The following is a 22,860-nucleotide window of genomic DNA, read 5'->3' on the forward strand; positions in this document are numbered from 1 at the left end:
CTCACGCTCTCCCTCCCTCCCTCCCTCCCCGCCCTCCCTCCCTCCCTCGGCCCCGCATCCGCCCAAGGAAGGAACGGAAGGAAGCAAGAAAAAAAAAAAAAACCAGCCACTTACTTGTCACCGTGGTAAGCAGGGTAAATTTCAATACGTCCCACCAGGGGCTAAAATTCTACATGCCATTTCTTCCTCCCACCCCCACCCCCGCAAACTTTTAAGATTTCAAATATGCAGTAGGTGCAAACAATCTTTAAAAAAAAACTGTTTTAAAAATTGTTTTCAAATTTGTTTTTGTTTTTTCCTGACCCTTTTGGAGCTGCCTATCAATTAAGTCAGCTAATTCCCCTGGCAAACTGGGTGGAAACTTGACACAGAGCCCGGTGGGTGGCATTAAATATGTAAGAGGGCGTTTTGCTCTCAAAGGAGAGCAAGGGCAGGGGTGAGGGGAATGAGGGCAGGGGTGGGGCACCTGCCCCCGCAGCGCCCCTCCCCCCCCCAGCAAGCTCAGAATGGCTTACTTATGGCATGCGTGCTGGTGTCTTCAAGGCTCTAGGCAAACAGAGACCCCCAGAACGAAGTCTTCAAGCAGGGGAGTCTCCCGTCACCTCGATGACTTCAGAGCTCTGACATGGGCTGTCGTTTTCAGACGAGTTCTCAAGATACTATTCTGAGTTCGAGCACCTTTCCCTTTCTGTCGGACCCCACAGGATGGGGCTTCCAGTACAGCTTCTATTATTACTGTGATCATCAAAGGCATGCTGGCACCTTCTGTGAGTCTGGTCTTCCAGAGGTGAGGGAAGAAGGTGACCTGAGTGAGAGAATCAACTCCCCCCCCCCCCCCCCCCCCAGGAGACCGCATCTCCAATCCTGGCCGGTCTGTTTGCTCTCCAGAGGAGAAGCAAATAAATCACCAAATTCCCATTCACCTCTGAATTGTGCCCTGAGACTCCAACCTTGAAAGCAATAGAATTGCAGGCCACAGCAGGATAAATGAGAAGGCAAGACTTCTATGGAAATTTCTGGACAGGCTTGGTCCTCAGAAATGCAGTGGTTATGTTTATAAAGGTGTTTGCTTTTGTATTAGTCAAAAAGCCTGGTAATGCAGTAAGCAGTACGACTTAGCGTGCCCAACAGAGTGATCAAAGAACCCTGAAGAGAGCCAGAGGTGACCGTAGGGCTCATGGTGGCCTCAGTTCAACAGTCCCTCCCACCGACACCCTGCCGCCAGCATTGGGGTTCCGCATGTCTGATGCAAATGCACAGATGCTGGTGGTGCCTTGTCCCTCGCGTTACCCACACCCTCCGTCCGGTGTTGGGCGTTGCACATGGAGGGCCGAGACTGCACCTCATGGGTCGGTGAGCTGAAGGGTGAGCTGCTCTCCCTGCGATTAGACAGGGGCTGGCCGTGGTACCCCACGCATCCAAGGTCTGTGTGGAGAGCTCTGCTCCACACTGGGAAGTGGAGACACACAAGGCCTGTCTGCAGCAAGCAAAAAGGTTCCAGTGAAGGGAACGTGGCGTCTCGCTCTGGAAGTTCTCTCTCTCTCTCTTTCTCTCTCTCTCTCTCTCTCTCTCTCATGCTGTTTTGATTCATGCTCTGGAGTAGGTGTAGTCTGAGCCTCTCCTGTGTCAGGATCGCACTCCAACTCTGCAGCAACAACATCCTCCTATTTGTATTTATAAATAGGACAGGAACTTAGCACATGTGGAGTTCACATTCTTGGATCTGGCAGCTCAGATGGGTCCAAAATGAGTGTAACTGCTATGCCCCTGGCACCTCGAATCTCTCTTTCTCTCGAGTTCCGTTTCATCTTCTTTCTCAGGCGTCAGGGGTAGTTGAGAACACGGTGACTAAGTCAATAAAGACGCCGATCTGCTGTTGCAGCCTACGTTCCTACTCACTGGCTGTGTGATTTGGGGCTGACTTCTCAGCGCTCTCATCTACCAAACGGCAGTGTCTAGTACGCAGCTCAGAAGGCAATGGCCATGGCTTTCGAAGGAAGCAACGTAAACAAAGCATTCCGTGTGCAGGAGGGGCGCACCGCTGCCATCGTGCTACTCAAGAGGCGGAGACAGGAGGACCGAGATGCCCTGCCTACCTGGGCCAAGCTAGCAAGATGCCATCTCAAAAACCAAATACTAGGGGTGTGGCACAAGGGCTACATTGCTTGCTAGCCCTGGACGGCAAACCCAACCCAACCCAACCCAAGTGGTTTGCACAGGAAATGCAAATCATTTTTGCCGTCAGTGAGTACTCCGGTGGCCACCATTGCTTCTGGCAGCAGCAACCGAGAGGCAAGGACATTAAGGACGACCTGATAAGTCGGCTTGGTAAAATCACATGGCAAAACATGTGTGAGTTTTATAGTTCTAACATTTACTCTGGCCTGTCCATCAGCCTCCTTCCTCCTGGGAAATAATCATGTAACAAAGGTGGGGGGGGGACTGGGACTTAGAACCTTGTGTCTTGGCCTTTCTTGTGTGTGTATGGGGGGGGGGGGGTATTGTGTTTTACCTGTTGGAGAGAAGCAGGGGTCGGGCAGACAGGGAGTGGGGGGAATCTGAGGTTTGTGTTCCAGATTTGTCTCCGTTGATACTGCACATCACGTGTCCTTGACCAAATGTCCCGCGACTCAGCTTCCTGTCACGCCGGCCAATGAAGAGACCAGGCGCAACGCTCGTGTCTCCCTGGCGTCGGAGGCCTGCACTCTGCACTCCGTGTTTTGTTTAAGTACACTATCTGTTTTGTTTATGACAGGTCGACTTCCCCATCTTTTTTTTTTTTTCCTTTCTGGTTCCTTCCATTCCCACCCCCTCCCCGCGCTGAGAGGGCCAAGGCAGAAGCCCTCACCCACAAGGACGTAGCGCCCTCTAGAGGTTGTCAGGAGCACACTGCATGGAACCCTGGCAGCCCATCCCCGGAGCTCAGTGGAAACCCCAAGGAAGTCAGTTTGGAGAAACTTAAAACAAGTCCACAGAGCAGGAAAACTCTGCAAAATGACAGACAGACACACCGAAACCTAATCGGAAAATGCCAAGTCCTTCTCGGGACGCCAGCCCTTGTTTATTTCAAAGGTCGGCTTCCTATTTACTGCCGAGACACAACCTCTTCAGTGCTTTTATTAACTTGATTAGGAAAAATGTTCACAGCTCTAAGAAAGATAAACTAAAAGTTTGTTTGTTCAATATTGTAAGTTTTTAAGCAGCTGTTTTATAGTTGTGAGTTTATAATTCTCCTTCCTGACATGAGTCCATTATTTCCTCCTAGGCAACACTCATACAAAGTCACAAATCACCTGGCCTACCCCTTCCATAGAAACGAAAACCACAAACCGAGTGCTTTTGTTGTAGTCAAGAGCTGCTCGTACTTTCTAGAACATGAGCTCTGATAGTAATGGTGGCAATTATCTTCAATACAAATAATGACAAACATGAAGTTACTGTGTCCCAGGCACTCAGCCATGACCTACACAGAAGGCCTCCTCCTTTAACCCTTCCCACAAGGAATCCAGTAAGTTGTTGATTACTGTCACTCCCATTTAAAACCAAAGACATGGAGACATACAGAAATCAAGTGACTTCTCAAAATACAGAACTTAGCAACACCCATGGGCTTTGCGTGTACGACGGTACACCTGGCTCCCGTTCAAATTGTTGAGGTAGATACCAGATGAATTTTCTGCATATTGGGGTAGTAGTATGTTGTTTGTCTGTTATTCGGTTACATTCTGTATTGCATTCATTGGTTTGCATGTGCGGAACCACTGCGACAAGCCTGGAATGAAACCAAATCGATCGTGGTGTATAATCTCTTTTTAACGCATTTTTGCAAATTCAGCGTTCAAGTATTTTATTGAGAATTGTTGCCACTGTAATCATAGGGAATTGGCCTGTAATTTTCCTTTTTGTGTTCTGTTCTTGTCCAGTTTGAGTACCAGGGAAATACTGGATTCAAAGGGTGAGTTTGGTAATGTTTTCCTTTTCTATTCCTTAGAATCGTTTGAGAAGCACCGGTATCAGTTCTTCATCAGGGATCTAGTAGAGTTCAGAAGTGAATCCATCTAGTCTTCGCTTTTCTTTGTAAGAATATTATTACTGTTTCAATCTTCTTTCTCATTATAGGTCTGCTTATGTGATTGATAACCTCTTGAGACAATTTAGACAGCTTATAAGAGTCTGGAAATTGATTCATTTCTTTAAGATTTTCAAGTTTATTAGAATATAACATTTCAAAATATACCCTAATAATCCTTTGGAATTCAATGGTATTAGTTAGACTTCCTTCCACATCTCTAAGTTTATTAATTTTGGTTATCTTGCTTCTTCTTTTGGTTAATATAGCTAAGGGCTTGTCAGTCTGGTTTATCTATACAAAGAGCCAACTTTGTTGGTGGGGGTGGGGGTGGTGGAGCTTAAACTCGGGGCCTGGGCTCTGTGTCTGGGCTTTTCACTCGAGCCTAGTGCTCTACCACTTTGAGCCACAGCAGCAATTCCAGTGGAGGTAAGAGTTACACGGACTTTCCTGCCCAGGCTGGCTTCAGATCACACTCCTCAGATCTCAGCCTCCTGAGTAGCTAGGATGACAGGCCAGAGCCACCAGCACCTGGCTCTGAGTTTTTAGTTCATTAATTCTTTTGGAGTGGGGTGTGTGTGTGTGTGTGTGTGTGTGTGTGTGTGTGTGTCACACGCACACAAAGCACCAATCCTAAGACTTGAACTCAGAGCTTGCGCACAGTCCCTGATCTTTTTACTCAAGGCTAATGCTCTACCGTTTGAGCCACAGCTATACTTCCTGCCTTTTGGTAATTAATCGGGGATAAGAGTTTCAGAAACTTTGCTGCTTGGGCTGGCTTTGAACCATGGTCCTCAGATCTCAGCCTCCTCAGTAGCTAGGGTTACAGATGCAAGCCACCAGCAACCACAGTGTAATTTATTCCTATATTTTCCTGAATGCATTCAGCTTCCTTTTCTGTGTGGGATTCCCATAAGTATTTTCAGCAATACTATGAATTTTGTTTATCATGAAAAGTTTTATATATTTTTACTTTTACTTATATCATCTGACTGTTGTAATACACTTACTTTGTCTTTAAGCTCTGATACTCTGTCTTCAATTTGGTTCATACCATTGGAAAGACTTTTTGTTGTTGTGGGTCATTGGGCTTGAACTCTGGGCCTGGGCTCTGTCCCTGAGCTCTTCAGCTCAAGGCTAGCACTCTACCACTTGAGCCATAGAGTGCCATTTCCGGTTTTCTGGTATATTGGAGATAAGAGTCTCACAGACTTTCCGACCTGGGCTGGCTTTGAACTGCACTCCTCAGATCTCAGCCTCCTGAGCAGCTAGCATTACAGGCGTGGGCCACTGGCACCCAGCCCATTGGAAAGACTTAACAGATTTTATTTGACTTATTGAGCTTCTTGTTTCCAGAATATCAATTTGAATTTTTGTGTCTTAGTATTTCAGTGTCTTTATTGAATTCCTCTTTTATATCCTTCATTATTCTTTTAAAATTCTTTCTGCTGCTCTTTCTATTCTTACTGGGTTCCTTCAGCTTTTTATACATATCCTTTCCTCATTTTGTTGATCATTCTTCTAGACAATGCATTTGAGCTCTTTGGGCTCTCTTCTTTATTGCTCAGCACTGTTAACGTGTATTGGTGCCTTGTTGCCTTATTTTCTCACATTTCTTATATGTATCTGGTCAAATTTATGCAAGAGGTCAAACCATTCGTTGGAAGTATTACCTCTGGTCTTACAGTTGAAATACTCCCAGGGTCCGGTCAGGATTGTGCAATGGGAGGGTTGCGTTACACTTTTTCGCTTCTGAGCCCAAAGATAGCTTGGTAGCTCAGCTTTGGACCACATATACTCAGAGCCCCAGAACTCATCCCCAGCACCGCTCAGATAGAGACGAGCTGACTGAGTCGCTTGCATTTTCTTTTGCCTGAGTTGATGTTATGTGTGGATTGACAGTTGTGCTGGTTAAAGTTCAGTTGTCCACTTTTGTGTTACTTCTGGTCTTAGAGACTTCTCTACTTCGTGTACTGGAAACCATTGCTAAGTGTACAGAGTTATTAAGTCAATGGGCCAAACAAGTTACCACTTGTTACCCTCTCTTCCCCACCATTTGTTTTCTCTGGGGGAGGGGCGGGGGCAGCACACATATAACTCTTGGGAAATGCCCCAAATGTGTCTACTAGCGAGAAGCACAAACAGAGCACCAGGCGCTGCACTGACTGGGAACAGGTGAGAATTTATCACAGTGTGGAATGCAAGTGTGATATGTGGTATTCAGTGCAGATGCAGTAGCATTTCTATATAACGAACTGCTTACCCTCATGTAGTTAATCATAAGTGCTTCTTGCTTTTGCGTGCTTTGCTTTTGCAGGTATCAAGTTGTTAATGTAGATGAAATCTATAGTGTGTGTGTGTGTGTGTGTGTGTGTGTGTGTGTGTGTGTGTGTGTTGATCCTGGGAATTGAACTCACGGCCTGGGTGCTACCCCCGAGGTCTTTCGCTCAAGGTAGTTGCTCTACCATGTGAGTCACAGTTCCACTTCTGGCTTTTTTTTCTTGGTTAATCAGAGATAAGAGTCTCACAGACTTTCCTACCCAGGCTAGCTTCAGACTGTGATTCTCAGAACTCAGCCTCCTGACTAGCTAGGATTACAGGCATCTGCAGCCTGTGCCCAGCTTAAAAATATCTGTTTTTCGTGGTACCAGTGGCTATGCCTGTAATGCTAGCTGTCAGGAGGCTGACATCTGAGGAAGCCAGTCTGGGCAGGAAAGTCTATGAGACTCTTATCTTCAATTAACCACAAAAACCTGGAAATGGACCTGTGGCTCAAGTGTTAAAGCTCTAGTCTTGAGCACAAAAGCTCAGGGATAGCAGCTAGGCCCAGAGTTCAAACTCCAGGACCAAAACCAGGAAAAAAAATAAAAAGATGTTAGATAGATAGATAGCACCTGTTTTATTACCAAATTTTTCTGTTCTTAACCTAATACCATAAGTTATTGTTTTTTAAAATCTATAAAGTAAATCTTTTATGATTCTTTTAGGAAAAATATGATACTTTTTCTGTTTGTTCTTTGGGAGGAATTTTAAGGTTATTACTTCATGTTACATAGATACCAAATATAAGGCCTAATTGTGATCATATGGATAGAGTTTTATCTTAAGAATATTTGGCTTTCTACCTTTGTTCAGAGTATCCTTTTATCCCAAAAAGTTTTATCCTCTCAAAGCAATTATTTTCATTTTGAGCTAAGTTAGTACCTAAGCATTTAATCATATTTTACCATGAGAATGAATAGGCTTTTGAGCATTTTAAAGTTATTCATCAGCATGCCATCAGGATAAAAGTAACTTTAGTCCATTTTTCTTTGATCAGCTTTGGTTATAATTGCAAAATCGAAAAAAGAGTCCTTCAGTTGTCCAAATTTTCTGTTATTTGAAAAGCAGTATCCGAATCCATCACTATTAATGACATTTTTTAAGTAAAAATGTTTCAGAAAAGCAGAGACACAAATGAACAGTCAGGAAATCTGAATTCCTGGCCCTGATTTTTTTGATTTGATAGATACTTTGAGACTTAAGACATGGACTTCGGATGATTATAAAAAGTCCCGTGTAGGTTTGTCAATTTAAAAATAAAACCAGTACTACTTTTGATGCCTCGTGATAGGACGTGTGGGGGTTGAGGACCAGGGGGGTATGAGAACCTGTAGTCTCTGCTTCAGGGCCAGAAGTCCCACGGGCAAGCAAGCAGCACTTCCGTGACCAGCTGGAAAGGTACAAAGGAGTTGATGTTGGGTCAACACAACCTGGACACTTTGGCCCAGCTGTTGCCATGGTTCTGCTCTTTAATTTACTGACCCCCCCCCCTCCCCCGCCCAAGGTCCTGTTTTAACCCTGGGTTTCTTTGCCCTGGGAGCTTCCGTAAGGGTGTGAACTCTGAACTGATCCATGTTGATGGGAGATAAAGGAGTTCACCTCAGCTTTTCTCTTCTTGGGAGTTTTTCAGAGAAGATAAAGAAGCAGTGAGGGTTAGGAGCTGGTGGAAAGAGCCAAGAATAAAAGAGTTAAAAATGTGATGTAGGTGGAAGGAAAATGAGGGGGGAGGTAACAAGTTTGACAAGAAATGTACTCACTACCTTGTATATGTAACTAACCCCTCTCTACATCACGTAACAATAAATTTTTTTAAAATGAGATGTATTCAAATTAACTTCAATATGCAAAAATTTTAACATAAAGTCACTTCAATAAAATATCAAAGGACTCTCTGATCCTTCACAAGTGTTAGCTGGGTGTAGATACAGCCCATGAGTAAAAGCAAGAGTGAGGGACAGTTGGCATGAAAAATTATGTAGCACAAAGTCGTCTTAGAGCAATGTTTGCCTTTTGGATACAGTTTCATGGCAAACATTTGCACCATGCATTTGACTGAGGAAGTCATAAATAGTTACGTAGAAATTCTTTCCTCTGAATTATTTGCTTAAAAGCCAACATGGATTCAGTGGGGCTGCTGTTCTGGGTTCATGCTGGAGCTTTTCCACTTTTTTCTTCAAAGATATATTGAAATTACAAAGGTTACTGATACATTTGCCCAGAAAGGATGAAAAAGGAAGACTCCCATCCCTATACAAATGGGAAATTGATGCCCAAACCTCATTTCCTCCAGCATGAATCCTCTATTGCAATCTAGGTTCTTCACACACATGTATTTTTTTATTGTTATTTTAAAGAGGATGGACAGGGGGGTTACCGTTACATAAGTCAGATAATGAGTACATTTCTTTTCGAACAGACACACATACATTTTTTTTGGCTCTAGTTATCTTCAACTGAGTTTTGTGATACCCACAAATAGATATTTTTATCCACACCACTTGGAACCTACATATAATAAAGAGGGCCGAGGGCAGGAGATAGCTTATGTGATTAAAAGAAAAAGACCTCAGGGTTACCTGAGGTAGACATGAGTCAACAGCACTGTGGTGCGCTTTGAAAAGGAAGCCACATCCTGGTGAAGAGAAAATATTCTTTTTACAGTTCCGGATTCCCATTTAAAAAAAAAAAAGAAAAAGCTGTACCATCTCTGTAGGCTCTTCAGTTAATGTACTAAATGAAAGTACAAATGTGTTAAGAAATTGTCAGAAATCCAGAGAAAGGCTATATGCCTAAAGTTCATGTGTTTATGGATAGCTGATGAATAAAATAATAAACCCAGAAAGTAAGGTCTCTATTCATTGCTTCTTGTTAAGCAGAGAAAATATCTTACAGTACCATGAAAAGAGCAACAGATTGAAACCCAAGAATCCCATATTCAAGACTTTACAGCCCCGTAATCTAGTCATCAAACTTCCCTGAACCTAAGTTTCTTTCAATTGGGGTAATAGTACATTTATGAAGTTTGCATAAAGTTTAGGCAATGCTATTTTATCTACATTATTCACTCAATATAAAGACTGACCAATAAACACAGAAAGAACAAAAGGTTTTTCCCCACCACACTATATAAGATAGGCAGCAAGCAAAGCAATTCATGGATAGCATCTCATTAAAGGAGATGGATAAATGATCCTTCAAGAAAGTGGCACTGAGGCTCAAGAGGTAAAGTACTAGCCTTGTGCTGAAGAGCTCAGAGACAGCACCCAGGCCTAGCGTTCAAGCCCCACAACCGACAAAAGAAAAACAAAATGATCTTTCAAGTCAGAGCTTCATTGTGATCGACCTCAGAGAGAGGCCTTGCCTTCCTTCACCTTCCTTGCTGTGGAAACCACTGTAGCGGATAGATCCAAGCAAGAGCAGTCCATGGTTGTACAGTCTTTAAAATTCTTGTTATCTATATTTGTCTTGGGCCCCTTCCATGCTGCGTGTGTGTGCGCACACACATGTGTGCAATCGTCGTCTTTTGTGTGTCCTTGACAGAGCTCAAGTAGAAGCCCGGCCACTAGTAAGTGAGAGGGGGCGGGGGGGGGGGGGGAAGAGTACTGGCTCTGTTGTTTTCCACTGTCCAGGGGCAAGGTATTCAGCCCTGCCAGTCCTCGGCCCACCCCCCCCAGGTCTTTTCATGTGGGAGGTGGTGGCGGGGAGGGAGGAGGGGAAGCCCTGCCTACTTGAGTCATTAACCAGAGGAAGTGAGCCAACAAAGGATTCAGGACTGGGTGGACTCGGAAGAGATGTGAACTCTTACTTTTATGGCACACCCCTCTCCTTCGTTTTCATTCAAGTCGGGATCTGTTGAAAACTCCACGCTGTCACACACAGTTCATTCATGGGGGGTGGAGCATCCATTGCGGCCCTCACTGGTCGGTTACCGATCACACGCAGGCGTGCCACAATCGCCGAGGCAAAATGAATCCTTGCTCCCCTTAGCTGCTTTCTGGGGTGTTCTGTCACCGCGGTGCTGGAGGAATAAGGACACCTTTGCAGATGGAGCCTGGAGCAGCATTCCGGGCAGCGCTCAGTCGATGGGGGATTCTGGTCACACCTGGGAAACTCAGGATGCAAACAGGAATTCAGGCAGTGTGGAAGAGCACGCGCAGTGGCCGGCACTCCACAGGCACCGTCGCAGCCCTGTGCGGAGGAACGCGTCACGAGTGGACCGGCAGGATGAGTGAGGGTTGTCGACAAGGACGCTTGGTTTCATGCTCAGGCCTCTCCTTTTGCTGTGCACCAGGAGGCGGACTGTGATGGGGGAAAAGATCACTGGTGCGGTCGGACACACCCAGAATAGACAGAACTAGCAACCAACCCCAATCTTCCTACAGCCCAACGGTGATCTCATGGAAGTGTCATCCGTCCAGGACTTCCCTCAGTCTGTCGGTACCCGCATGGCGATCCCCAGAGAAATAGGAGAGTCGGGGCTGGGGATATAGCCTAGTGGCAAGAGTGCCTGCCTCGGATACATGAGGCCCTAGGTTCGATTCCCCAGCACCACATATACAGAAAACGGCCAGAAGCGGCGCTGTGGCTCAAGTGGCAGAGTGCTAGCCTTGAGCGGGAAGAAGCCAGGGACAGTGCTCAGGCCCTGAGTCCAACGCCCAGGACTGGCCAAAAAAAAAAAAAGAAATAGGAGAGTCGCACTTTGGTAGCTTTCATCTTAAACTAAAAAAGAATATGGATTGGAAACTAGAAATAGATGCAGAAAGATCTGATGGCCCTGAAAAAGACCTTTTGGTTTTCTTTCTGCCTTTCCTTCCTTCCTTTTTTCTTTTTTTCCCTTCCCCCCCCCTTTTATTTTTTTTTTGCAATAAGATTTATAATACCAACCCTATGTTATTTTCAAGGGCTAGCCAAATGGCAGATAATTTCCAGAAACTGTGATTATTTCCCACAAAGTAGTGGACATTTGGAGAAGATAAAGCAGAAGTGAACTCTGCCAGGTTAAAGAAAGGGAGGTTCCCCCCCCACACACACACATTGCTTAGCTCATACAGCCAGGGAAATAGTGTCAAATTCCCATCAAGCATTTTTTTATTAAAAACCCTCAAAGGCATTTTATGCCTAAAATTGTATTTGCTATTAAAATGTCATTGCCCCCCATCCCCCCAACAGCCATGAGTGGGAGCCCGGCCTCCATCCGTGACCTCGACCTCGGTCCCTCCCTCGAGCGTGCGGTCTTTGGCTCAGGATGCACACTTGTGAGTGACTGAGCATCTGAAGGCTCTGGTAATGTAAGCCTGAAACCAAGGAGGACCATGGTTAAGCCTCATCTTGATTAAGCCACCCTGGACCCAGAGGGCTGCAAGTTGGGCTGGATGATGCGTTATTTTGCTTGTTTTGTTTTGTTTTGGTGGGAACCCTGGGTGGTAGCCTCGCCCTCTTCTCTGCCCATCAGATACCTGACCACGCAGAGAGTTCCAGCCAGAGGGCCTCTCCCTCCAGGAAGCCTTTCTCTCCCCACCCTAACTCTGATACATGATCCATCGTCCTAGGTGCCAGCCCACCTACCAGCTTTCCATCACCGTGACAGAGCACCTCAGACAAACCAACTTTAAAAGAAAAGAAGGCTTGTTCTGGCTCACAATTTTTGGAGCTCGAAGCTCATGATTGGCTCTGCGGCTCTAGGCCAGTGTTGGCACAGTATATCACGGTGGAAGCTTGTGGTTAAGAAGGGCTATGGCCCTCGTGGCTGGTGAGGGGAGATACAGAGAGGGGTGGGAGGAAGCCTGGTGCCACCTGCTGGCAGTTCACGCCTGTAATCCTAGCTACTCAAGAGGCTGAGATCCTGTTGAAAGATAGCCTAGGCAGAAAAGTTCATGAGAATCTTATATCTCCACTTCAGCAGTAAAAACCCAGAAGTGGAGGTGTGGGCTCAAGTGCTGGGAACCAACCTTAGTGAAAAAGCCAAGAGAAGAGTGCAAGGTCCTGAGTTCAAATCCCAGTGCGGGCACACGAAGAGGAGGTGGGAGTTTAAATGCTATGCATTGGCTGTTGCCTCTTTAGGGTTCTGCTACCTCCCAATAGTGTCCATTTCTCCGGTATATAAGTACTCTGACATTTTTCTTACTGTGCAATTCATTTGTTCCTCATAGTGTTGTGAAACAAGTCGGGCTGGGAATATGGCCTAGCAGGGCTGGGAATATGGCCTAGTGGAAGAATGCTCATCTCCTATACATGAAGCCCTGGGTTCGATTCCTCAGTACCACATATATAGAAAAAAAGCCAGAAGTGGCGCTGTGGCTCAAGTGGCCGAGTGCTAGCCTTGAGCAGAAAGAAGCCAGGGACGGTGCTCAGGCCCTGAGTCCAAGCACCAGGACTGGCAAAAAAAAAAACAACAAAACAAAGAAACAAGTCTATATTTATAGGTAAGGCCCAACTGAGCATAAAGAGTTAACTAAAGGGAAGACAATTGGGGGTGGGGGGAAGTGGACCCAATTTGGGGTGTGTAAAACATAGCAGTGATTTTTGAAAGAAGCCAAGGGTGGAGACGCAGACGGGCCCCGATGCTTTAAGAGACCATACAGCAGTGTTTGCCGTGCACATTTTTTTTTTTTATCATACTCTATGGTGCAACAATCCGACTCTCAAGTGTATTTCCAACACTGAAACACTCCACAGATGCAAGCCAGCAAGGGACGTTTGCGCGCACGTTGGGGCACCGGTGTGGGTGGTCGTCAGGGACTGGGGGTTACACTGAGCTGGGGGTTACACGCTGGTGACCCAGGGCAGAATGGGTGCGGGCGGGGCAGAGGAAGCCAGCCCCAGCCAAGGCAGCTCAGGCCGATTCCCCCCGGGGAAGGGGTGAGGGGGAGAGGTGGAGAGGAGAGCCCTGGAGGGATCGGGTCCCGGTTGTGAAAACTCACCCAGTGAAAGTCACACTCACGAGGTGTGCATGCGTCCTTCACACACACACACACTCACACACACCCCGGGGGCACTGGCTCTGCGGCCCGGGGGGACGGGGGGGGGGTTGGGGGGGGCCTGGCTGGCTCACCCCGCTGTGGGCTCGGCCTGGGGAGGGTGGGCTCCTCCCCCTCCCCCCGTCCCCCTCCCCCCGGCCGTCCCGAGCCCGCTCCCCCGCGCCCCGGGCGTCCCGTCGGCGGCTCCCAGGTGTCCCCGCACCGCGCCCGCCCGCCCGCCCGCCCGCCCGCGCTGACCCCGCCCCTCGGCCCCGGCTATTTCGGGCGCCGGCGCCGCGCGGATCGCGGATCGCTGACAGCAGCGGCGGATCCGGTGACAGCTCGCGGCCGCCCGGCCCCGCACGGCCCGGCCCCGCACTTGTTGCTGCTCCGGGGACCCGCGGCCCGGCCCGCGCCGCCGCCTCCCGCGCCCGGCCCTGCCGTCCCGGCCCGGGAAGCCCAGGGTCCGCGGGAAGCCCGACGCCCCCTGCGCGATCGCGATCGTGAGGCGGCTTCCACCCGCGCAGCCCGGGAGCGCCGGCGCGGCCTCGAACCCGCGCCCCCCGCCCGCCCGCCCGCCCGCAGCCCCCCCCCCCCCGCCCCCCGGAGCCGAGCGCCCGCCGCTGCCCGCCGCCCGCCGCAGACGTGGCTCCCCTCCGGCCCGGAGCCGTGGCCCCGCGCGCCCCCGGCACGATGGACTCGGCCGCCGCCAACGGGGACGACCGGGACCCCGAGATCGAGCTCTTCGTGAAGGTAGGGGGCGTCCCTCCCGCCCTCCCTCCCTCCCTCCCTCCCCCGAGGGCGCAGCCGCAGCCGGGCCCGGGCGCGGAGCGCGGGCGGCGCGGGCGCAGGTGAGCCGCGCTGTGCGCCCGGGCGGGCGAAGCCTCGCGCCCGGCCCCGCCGTCGGGTCCCCGGACCGCAGGCTGGGAGGAGCTCCACGCCCGCCCGCCGGGAGGAAGGACGGAGGCCCCGGCTGCGTTCCCCTGGTACAATGGGAAGGAAACATTTGATCAGCCTCCTCGGTGCGGGGTGCGGTGCAGAAGCTGGAAACCCGATCCCCCGGAGGAGAGTCTCCCCGGGCCGGGTGGGGCTTGCGGGGCGGGGTCGCCTGGCTAACCCAGGACCCAGAGCTTTCTTTCCCCAAGGGATGGGGCGTGGGGGGGGGGGGCTGCATGCGGGGATCCGATCTGGAAATGCAAAACTTCTGTAGAAATATTCAGGTGGTAAGGAGCGCTTGCTGGGGCAGAGAAGCCAAATTAATAATAAATAATAATAATAATAATAATAATAATAATAATAATAATAATCTCCATGCTCCTTGGAAGCTTACCCAACCCATGGGCATTCCCAAACCCAGTTAAATAGACGTTGGCAACCACAATGCTTTAAGATGTATATTAACAATCCCTTGGTCTTGGTACATTAGTATTTCTGGGGGAAAAAGTAATCACTTAGGATGATTTCTTTTATCCTGGCAAAATAGATGTCAGCTGTGCTGGTTGGTCACCAAGATTGACTGGATTTTGCACTCTTCTGGTCTTTCAAACGGCCACATCTGTCTTTTAGTGACACCTCCTTCTGCGCGCCCTGTGGGTGGGATTTCCAGTTCCTCTCGGGCAGACCTCGGTACAGAAGGAGGCCATGTCTCCTCCTCCATGGTGGGCCTTCCACCAGTCCGGGTGCCCAGAGCACCTACTCCAGGCTGGCTGTCCGGTGAACAGGCAGCGCTTTCACAAAGCAAGGGCTCTGGCTGCTCTCCTTAAGAAAGCGAGTCCTTATTCTCGGACTTGCTCAGATTCCCTGGGAATAGGAGTTTGCAGGTGTCGAGTTCCGGAGAGTTATTTGAAACACAAATTGGTGCTTTCGAGCCAGAGGAGCCCTTTGCCCCAGTGCTAGGCTCGGAGGAGATCTATTCTAGCCCCATGTTGGCCACGCTGGAGATTTTGTTCATTTATATACAAAGCTCACTCGCCGGGCTCCGGTAACCCGCCCTCCCCACCCCCCAACGAATGCTAAAAGTGCCTGTGTTGCCACGTTTATTTATTTATTTCCTAAGGGAAACAATTTTTGAGACCCCATGCAAGTCTTCATAACTAGCCCAAAGATCAGATGGATGAAAAAGCGTTTTTGGGTCCAGAGCTTCGGGAGAACGTTACCGTTCATAGGAACAAAGCAAATCGGGAAATGGCACGAAAAGGCTGCTTGGGTCTCGAACTGTGCCGTCTTTAGAGAAGCCATGTCCTGACTTCCAGAACCAGATGTTTCCAGAGCTGGGAATTTCTCTGAGCAGTACGATTCCCATAAGGAAAAGCTCCTCTAGCTAGGCAGAGTTACGGTGTTGGTGACGGACAACGCTCCCTTAAAAGACTCCCCCCCCCCCCCAGCACAAGCTCCAAGGCACCAGTGAGTTTCAAGGATGTGTGACCCCATCCCACACTGACAGACAGTCACGATCCGTAAGGGTTGCTGGTGATAATAATAGTGATCTTAGTAAACGGCAGCATCTGGGGACTGGTGACACAGGCTAGTCTATCTTATCTCACTTGGTCGCCAGCATCCTTGATCCTAAGGACTGGCTCACCGGTGAAAAATGAAGAAAACAAACCTGACTCACAGGCACCTTGTGAGCCTCACCAGAGAGAGCACTGTGTGGGCTGTGATTTTGTCCTCGGTTACAGCCTAGGGAAACAAAAATGATGACTCGTTGCATTTCATGTGCTGAGAGGGTGCGCGAAGTGCCCAGAGGCAGTCAGCAAACAGCATTCCAGCGAGGTTCTCCTCCGTGGCCCTGCGGACTCATGAAACCTCCTGTCCTTTCCCGAGTGTCTCAATATGTCAGTCTTGTGCCTTATTTTGACAAGCAAGGCTTTTCAAGTGTCTTCCGCGATAACAATGCTGTATATTTACTATTCTGTCCTGATGTGTTCACAAAACCTGGCCGAGGATATTACGAGGCATTCTAGATCTTTCCCTTCCAGGGAGCATTCTAACAGGGACATTGAAGAGATTGTTTCCCCACCCCTCTCCGTTTATTTGTCTATAATAAGAAAGATCAGCTCAGAGAAGCCCCGATTCTACTGCTGTCTACTACCTTGAGGGTGAAGCAGATTTGAAAGCATTGGACCTGCATCCAAATCTTTGTTTCTGTCGCTTGGGAGCTCCATGGCTCAGAAAAGTTACCCAACGAAGAGAGTGATTATGAAGCTAATGCATCAGTCCTTATCCAAACCAAGACACATTTTGCTAGACCAGAGAGAGACACCAGCAATACTTCTCCTGGGAGAGGTGTGGCCAGGATTGTTTGGGAAATGTGCGTCAGCCTGGGTAGGAAAACACTGTCACCGTAAGCTCGCTGCAGGGATTCCAAGGAAACCTATAGGTGAAAGTACTCTCTCCACTGAAACTCACCGCCAACACGTTGACTTTCACCCTACTGGAGTCCCCCGGCACGTCGGACCTCCCGGCAGCTGCGGGGGCCTCCCTCGTTTGTCTTAGGGAACCAAGGCCCAGTTCCTTCCTCCCCTGCAGGGATATTTTGAGATTGATGAGATCATCTTTACTTGGGACTTTGATCATAAAAGGAGGGGAGCAGGTTAGAGAATGGCTAATGGCGGCGAGGGTGGGTTATTGAAAGAATTAAAAGGGTGAGGAAGTCGAAGCAAAACAGAAAGCCATTTGGGAGGACAAACACAGGATGTACTGAGTGTGTTAGATGGAGATACTCCTCCCATCGGGTCTGCCTCCTCCGTTCTCAGGTCCACCCAAGTGACCATAAGGAAGAATTCCCTACATGCACTCCTTAGAGCCTGGGAGCTGAGTGTCAACCGAAAACAGGGGTTCCGGATCACAGGGAGATGTGGCAAGGCCCAAGCCACACGGGTCTCCAGGCCAATTACATCAGCGTCTCTGTGGACGGGGCTTCAAGCCCGTCCTGGGAGATCCCAGCGCAGCGTCCTGGGGGAGAAACCGGATCAGGGGTGGATCCAACAGCAGACAGCTTCTGCTACAGCTGAGCTAGGTAGCCAGGCGGTGGGAGGATTCATGGTGGAGAACTTCCTTCGGATGGGCTGGAGCATCACGGTCAGAAGCTGCTCCGTTAACACATGCTGACCACAGCACTCCAGAACAGTCAGTGGCTGGGGGTGATCCAGCCAAATGGTCATCAGTTCAGCGGGGAGGGAATAAAAACGGAGCCCTCCTGACTGTCCGATGGAAAGGACTAGTTGTTTCCTTTACTGAGTGACTCAGACAGCTCTGACAGTCATACAGGTTGGGGGGAGCGGAGGGGGGGTGGGTTGGAGGGCATGTGGTGTGTCATCTGACTTCCAGAACCAACAGGATCGCCTCTTGTCCTGAGCTGTTCTGGCTACCGGTCACCTTGGGCAGCTCACCCAGGCATGAGCTCATCGGGGGTTTGGATATTCTCCCCATCACATTCAGCGTAGCCACGGTTCTGTCCCCCAGGAGCCCCGAAGGACAAGCGGCTCCTGCCACAGTACTCAAAGCCACTGGCCCTGCGCTCAGCAAGCGCCCCTTTCACGGCACCGCCTCCGCAGAGTGCCCGCGTGAAGGCCCAGTGGGACCCTTTCAGGCACCGGGGTGGCGGGGCGGGAAGGTAGCCGTGGGTCTCCGGCGCGCAAGCCCAGGGCCGGGCGTCAGCTCCTGCGTCCTGCCGACCGGCAGCGCCTCCCGCTGCTGGCTGGCTCTCTCCAGCACAGGCACGGCCTTGTCAGTGCAGACAGTCGCGGGGAGAAAAGCTTTCTACTCCTGGTTCTCTTCGAGTTGGCAGCAGAGAGGTGGGAAAAAAGTGCAATTTGGGGCGTTAGGCTGTGGTTTACCAGGTGTGCAGGCCAGGACACTTGTTTGATCTCTTGTCTGAGTGTGAGTTCTGAGGCTTGAACTCAAGGCCTAGGCACTGTCCCTGAGCGTTGATTTTTTTGTTTTTGTTTTTGCTCAAGACTAGCACTGTTCCACTTGAGCCATAGCTGCTTTACTTCCTGATTGATTTATTTTTTTTTAGCTTAATTGGAAATAAGAGTCTCATGGGCTTTCCTTCCCTGGGCTGGTTTTGAACCGTGATCCTCAGCTCTCAGCCCTCTGAGTAGCTAGGGTTACAGAGGTGAGCCACTCTAGCACCCAGGGTTTGGTGTTGTTTGCTTGGAGTTTCACAAACGAAATGCCAGCGTCGATCGCACATGCCTCGTGGGGTTAGTTGTACACCGAACAAGTGGTGTGTGGATCTGAGGTCCCAGTCGGGGTCTCCTCTGAAGGCTTCCCAAACTCTCTTCGTGAACACCGAGTCCTGCGCTTCCTTGCCTGGGTGTGGACAGGAAGTCTGAGCTCACACTCACCTGCTTGTGTCTCATTGTTGGAGCCAGGATGCAGACCAAAGGCAGCTGGGGCTGAGGGAGGCGGCCGCTGGCTCCGATGAGCTCACTCTCTGGGACCGAGGCAGCCGGGGCAGCGGCCCCAGCCCCTGTCTGAAGCGATGTGTTTGGTGTCACGCCTTGGCTAGGGCCGATCCCTGACCCCAGCGTTGCATCCTGGAGGCTGATTCCTCCTGTCAGCTTGCTCCCCCATTCGGGGAAGTTCCCACCGACCCGACTCCCGCAGAGCTGTTATTTCCGCGCTCTGTTCCTTTTTTCTCCCTAGGCTGCAGGGATGGCCTAGGGGCCATCTGTCACTGTGACCTAGGACGAGGAGGAAGCCTTTGGAGTCTAGACTTTCTCAACTCACCACTAAGTCCTCAGTGCACTATAGCCGTAGGAGCACTCAGAGAACACACACACACACACACACACACACACACACACACACGCTCCAAGACTTCCAGAAGACCCGAGTGTGTAAAAGGACTCTCTCTGCCTGAAGGGTCTGCTCCAACCAGCAGCAAGGTCTCTCCGCCAACCCCCAGGGTGACAGCCCACTCTGGAAACCACGTGTTATTTTCCTTCAAGGAGCGGTCTGACATGTGAAATTCTGTGAAGCACTGAAAAGATGCTGCCAGAGAAAGGAATCCTTCCTGCTGAAAGGAAAGGGGGTTGGTACCTTCTAGAAGTGGCCCCCAGGGCTGGGGATATAGCCTAGTGGCAAGAGTGCCTGCCTCATATACACGAGGCCCTAGGTTCGATTCCCCAGCACCACATATACAGAAAACGGCCAGAAGCGGCGCTGTGGCTCAAGTGGCAGAGTGCTAGCCTTGAGCGGGAAGAAGCCAGGGACAGTGCTCAGGCCCTGAGTCCAAGGCCCAGGACTGGCCAAAAAAAAAAAAAATACAACTAGAAGTGGCCCCTGGCTCTGCTGGCATGGGAAGCTTCTGCAGACTGCGTTGAATGTAACCCTCGTGGGGAGCACTGGCAAGTCGAGCCGTGGGTGTCCGTGCCAGGAACACCGACATGTCTGCAGGTTCTCTTGAGGGTCCTGCGTCCAGAGATTGAGACTTGGGAGGCTGGGGGGAGGCCCAGGCAACTGTACCCTGAGAAAGCTCCCCAGAGCTCACTCCGTGGTCCATCAGAGCCTGAGAACCAGGGGCCCAGACCCTGGGTATGAGGGAGTGAACCAGGCAATGAGGAGTACAAACAAGATGGAATCCATCCATGCATTTCACAGGATAGGGGAGGCTGAGGCAGAGATACTGGAGAACGCGAGTCACCTCCTCCCATACTGACCTCAAATGAACCAGGAAAGGGAGGAAGGAGGCTTTGACTCCCCCCCACCCCCCCAAACACACCGCCTCTAATTTGTTCTTCTCCTCTTGCACTATTTTCTTTTACCGTATAGGAGTGACAAGTAATTTCAAAAGCTGGACCCAGAAAGGGGGTGGTATTAGTAAGATAAAGAACTTAGGGAGTCAAGGGAGTTGACAAGCATTTGGCCAATTAGCGAAAATATTTATGACGCACCCACTTGGAGCGGGGCTAAGTCTGAAAGGAGATGAAGAAATTCAAAGGAGGACCCAGCAGTCCAGGTGGGGGGTGGGGAGACTCACTTGAGTGGCGTCACACAAAATGAGGGTTGTAGATAAAGGGGCCAATGTGATCCAACTCTAGTCTCCAAGCGTACATCTGAGGGGAGGGGGAATAGGACTGGAGTTGCACCCCAAAGAAGGATCAGAATTCTTAGAATTAACTAGAATTAGGCAAGCCCAGCAGGTCCAGTTATAGCCCGGAGAGGCGAACTTTCAGGGCTGTGGGTAGCAGAAAGCTGGTAAATGCATCGGAGCTATTGGGCCCGGTCCCAGGGGTAGGGAGGAAGCAACAACAGGAAGGACTTTTGTTCCCTTGTAAGCACGCGGAACTCACTGGAAACGTCTCCTCACGGCGAGTGCCCGACTGCGTCCAGGTGTGCACAAAGGTTCAAGGCTCGGTGTCCAGATGTCACGGGAAGGTGAAGAGCTCGGGGTGAGAAGACGGGGATCTGAGGGCCCGCTCCTCCACCCCACTGCATCTGCGAAACGGAATATCCACAATCATAAAATTACAGCACCTCTGATTTGGGGGAACACAAACAAACAGCCAAAGACCTCTAAGGGTTCATCGGATGTGATGCCCTTGGATCAGCTGAATTTGCAGTCTGCCATTTTGGAGTACCTGCTGCGTAGGCTTAGAAGGAAGAGGCGGGGCTCTTTTTGCCATTGCTGTCATAGTCACCTGACCACGTGACGGGGAGGAGAGGCTTGAGGCAGGGGCCCATGAGGACGAGACTACGGTGGTCCTAACAGGAGCCCAGGTGAGCCCACATGGTCAGAGGCAGAAGGCATTGTGGGAGGGACAGGACTACAACCTTAAGCAGGTGAACGAACACCTTGGAGGAAACTGCCACATGGATCAGGGCCAATGAACATGAAGGTCAGCAGCATCGTGCCGAATCTGTTCCAGAAACACAAGTACCCACACTCGGGCCGTCCGCACCGCTCGGAGTGTGCAGCTGGTACCCTACACCCTTGTGTTGACTTCCACAGGCTTTAGGGTGCTTTTTTTTTTGTTTGTTTTGTTTTTTGTTTTGCTTTGCATTGATCTGTGCCAAGAGGAAAAGAAACAAGTACCTGACTATAGAAATAGTACAAAAGGTGAGGGGGAAGTCGTTCAGCAAACAGAATCCAACGGGGAGCCCATTACCCAGAACGCAGAGGAAGTGAACACCTTGTCCCAGTTACTGTCTCTTAAGAACCCAGTTTGGGAGGTTGTCATGGTAACAGAGTTCTTGATTCAGCCCAAGGCTCTTCTCCCCTACATGGGCAGCCCTACTTCCTAGCATGGATGGTGAACAAAACCGCAATAAACACTGGAGGGGAGGTGAAAGGGAGGGAGGGAGGGAGGGAGGGGAGGGGAAAACGGCATCTTGTGGTTCTAGCATAGCATCGAGGACCTGTAGTGTCTTTGAGATTTGCTTTAGAAAACAGAGCAGCCAAGGAGGTCTGGCCCTTTATAACAGACATCTCAGATTATTCTCGGGGGAGACGGAGGTTTCTGGGCAGGGCATGCCCACAGGACTCTTAGTGAGGGAAGCCATGTGAAGAACGCTCCTCATTCTCATACCTCATCCAGATAAGGGCAGGAGTCTTACAAGGGTCAAATAAGAGAAGAAACATGAGTTCAGGACAAGGGCTGGTTCCGCCCTGGCTCAAGGTAGCATGTGGTGGCCATCCCTTGAGTCCCTTCTACCCCGCAGCTCTGCTGTTCCCCAAGGCTCCCAGCAATGCTGCGGGTTCTACCTTCCCTGTGGGAGGATCCCAGGGGTTTGCCTGGCCCCGCCCAGGAAGGAGCCACACACTTCCGCCCACTTTCCTACAGCTGTGCTAATGTGGGAGCCAGGCTGGGAAGCGCCGCCGCCCAGCTGTGTTCCCAGGAGAAAGGGGAAGCAGGTTTGGGAAACAACAAGCCAGCCTTGGCGGGGGAGAGTTGTTTCTCTGTTTCCCCAGGCTACCTCAGCTCAGAAGGGGCCCTCCAGCCTGGCTCCCTACCTTCCAGCTTCCCTCACCCCGTCTCTGAAGCCTCATGCCTTCTGATTAAGCTTCCTACTCTGTGCTCTTTATCACACGGACTCCTCCAGCTCCCACAGTCAGTGTAGGATTGATTTTTGGTAGGTGGGGCTTCTGCTCTTGGGTCACCCCCAACACGTGAGGATGCAAAGACCTTAAATCCTAGCCCCCGCCCTGACCCTCATTCCGCCATGGGACCTACGGGATTGTAAAAGCCATCGTGGACTTGTCCTATTTCACAAAGCTGCTCGTTTCTATCCCCAACTTAGAAGGCTCCACTTGTAAATAAGCGGAAAAGGGTGGGGTAGGAGAGACAAGGAAACAAAAGTCACGATGGCATGGAAAAAACCCAGCCTTCGTTCTCCTGTCTGTGAGGGTCCCAAGTCTCTGCCTCCCCGGCTCAAAAGGCTCTGGAGGAAGAGGCCGGGATAGAGGATGGTTTGTTGTCACTGCCCTACGCCCCATGCTTGGTGTGGTTTCGCTTCGTGTGGATTCGAGCCATATGTGTGAAGATCGTGACTGGGACGTTTCCG

General features: G+C 50.2%; 1 protein-coding gene across 2 annotated transcripts in view; it reads left to right on the forward strand.

Moving 5' to 3' along the window:
* Clic5 (chloride intracellular channel 5) overlaps positions 1-22,860 on the forward strand; it is an 86,703-nt gene that overhangs the window by 16,579 nt on the left and 47,264 nt on the right. The window contains exon 1 of one of the 2 annotated variants that reach the window (XM_048347676.1): positions 13,932-14,100. The exons of the other annotated variant lie outside the window; for it this stretch is intronic. Within the exon in view, the coding sequence (XP_048203633.1) occupies positions 14,041-14,100 (60 nt within the window). The 5' untranslated portion in view covers positions 13,932-14,040. Of the gene's footprint in view, positions 1-13,931; positions 14,101-22,860 lie in introns of those variants that run through there. 2 annotated transcript variants of the gene reach the window in all.

Source organism: Perognathus longimembris, chromosome 6 (assembly GCF_023159225.1).
Source record: "Perognathus longimembris pacificus isolate PPM17 chromosome 6, ASM2315922v1, whole genome shotgun sequence".
NCBI classification, from domain to species: domain Eukaryota; kingdom Metazoa; phylum Chordata; class Mammalia; order Rodentia; family Heteromyidae; genus Perognathus; species Perognathus longimembris.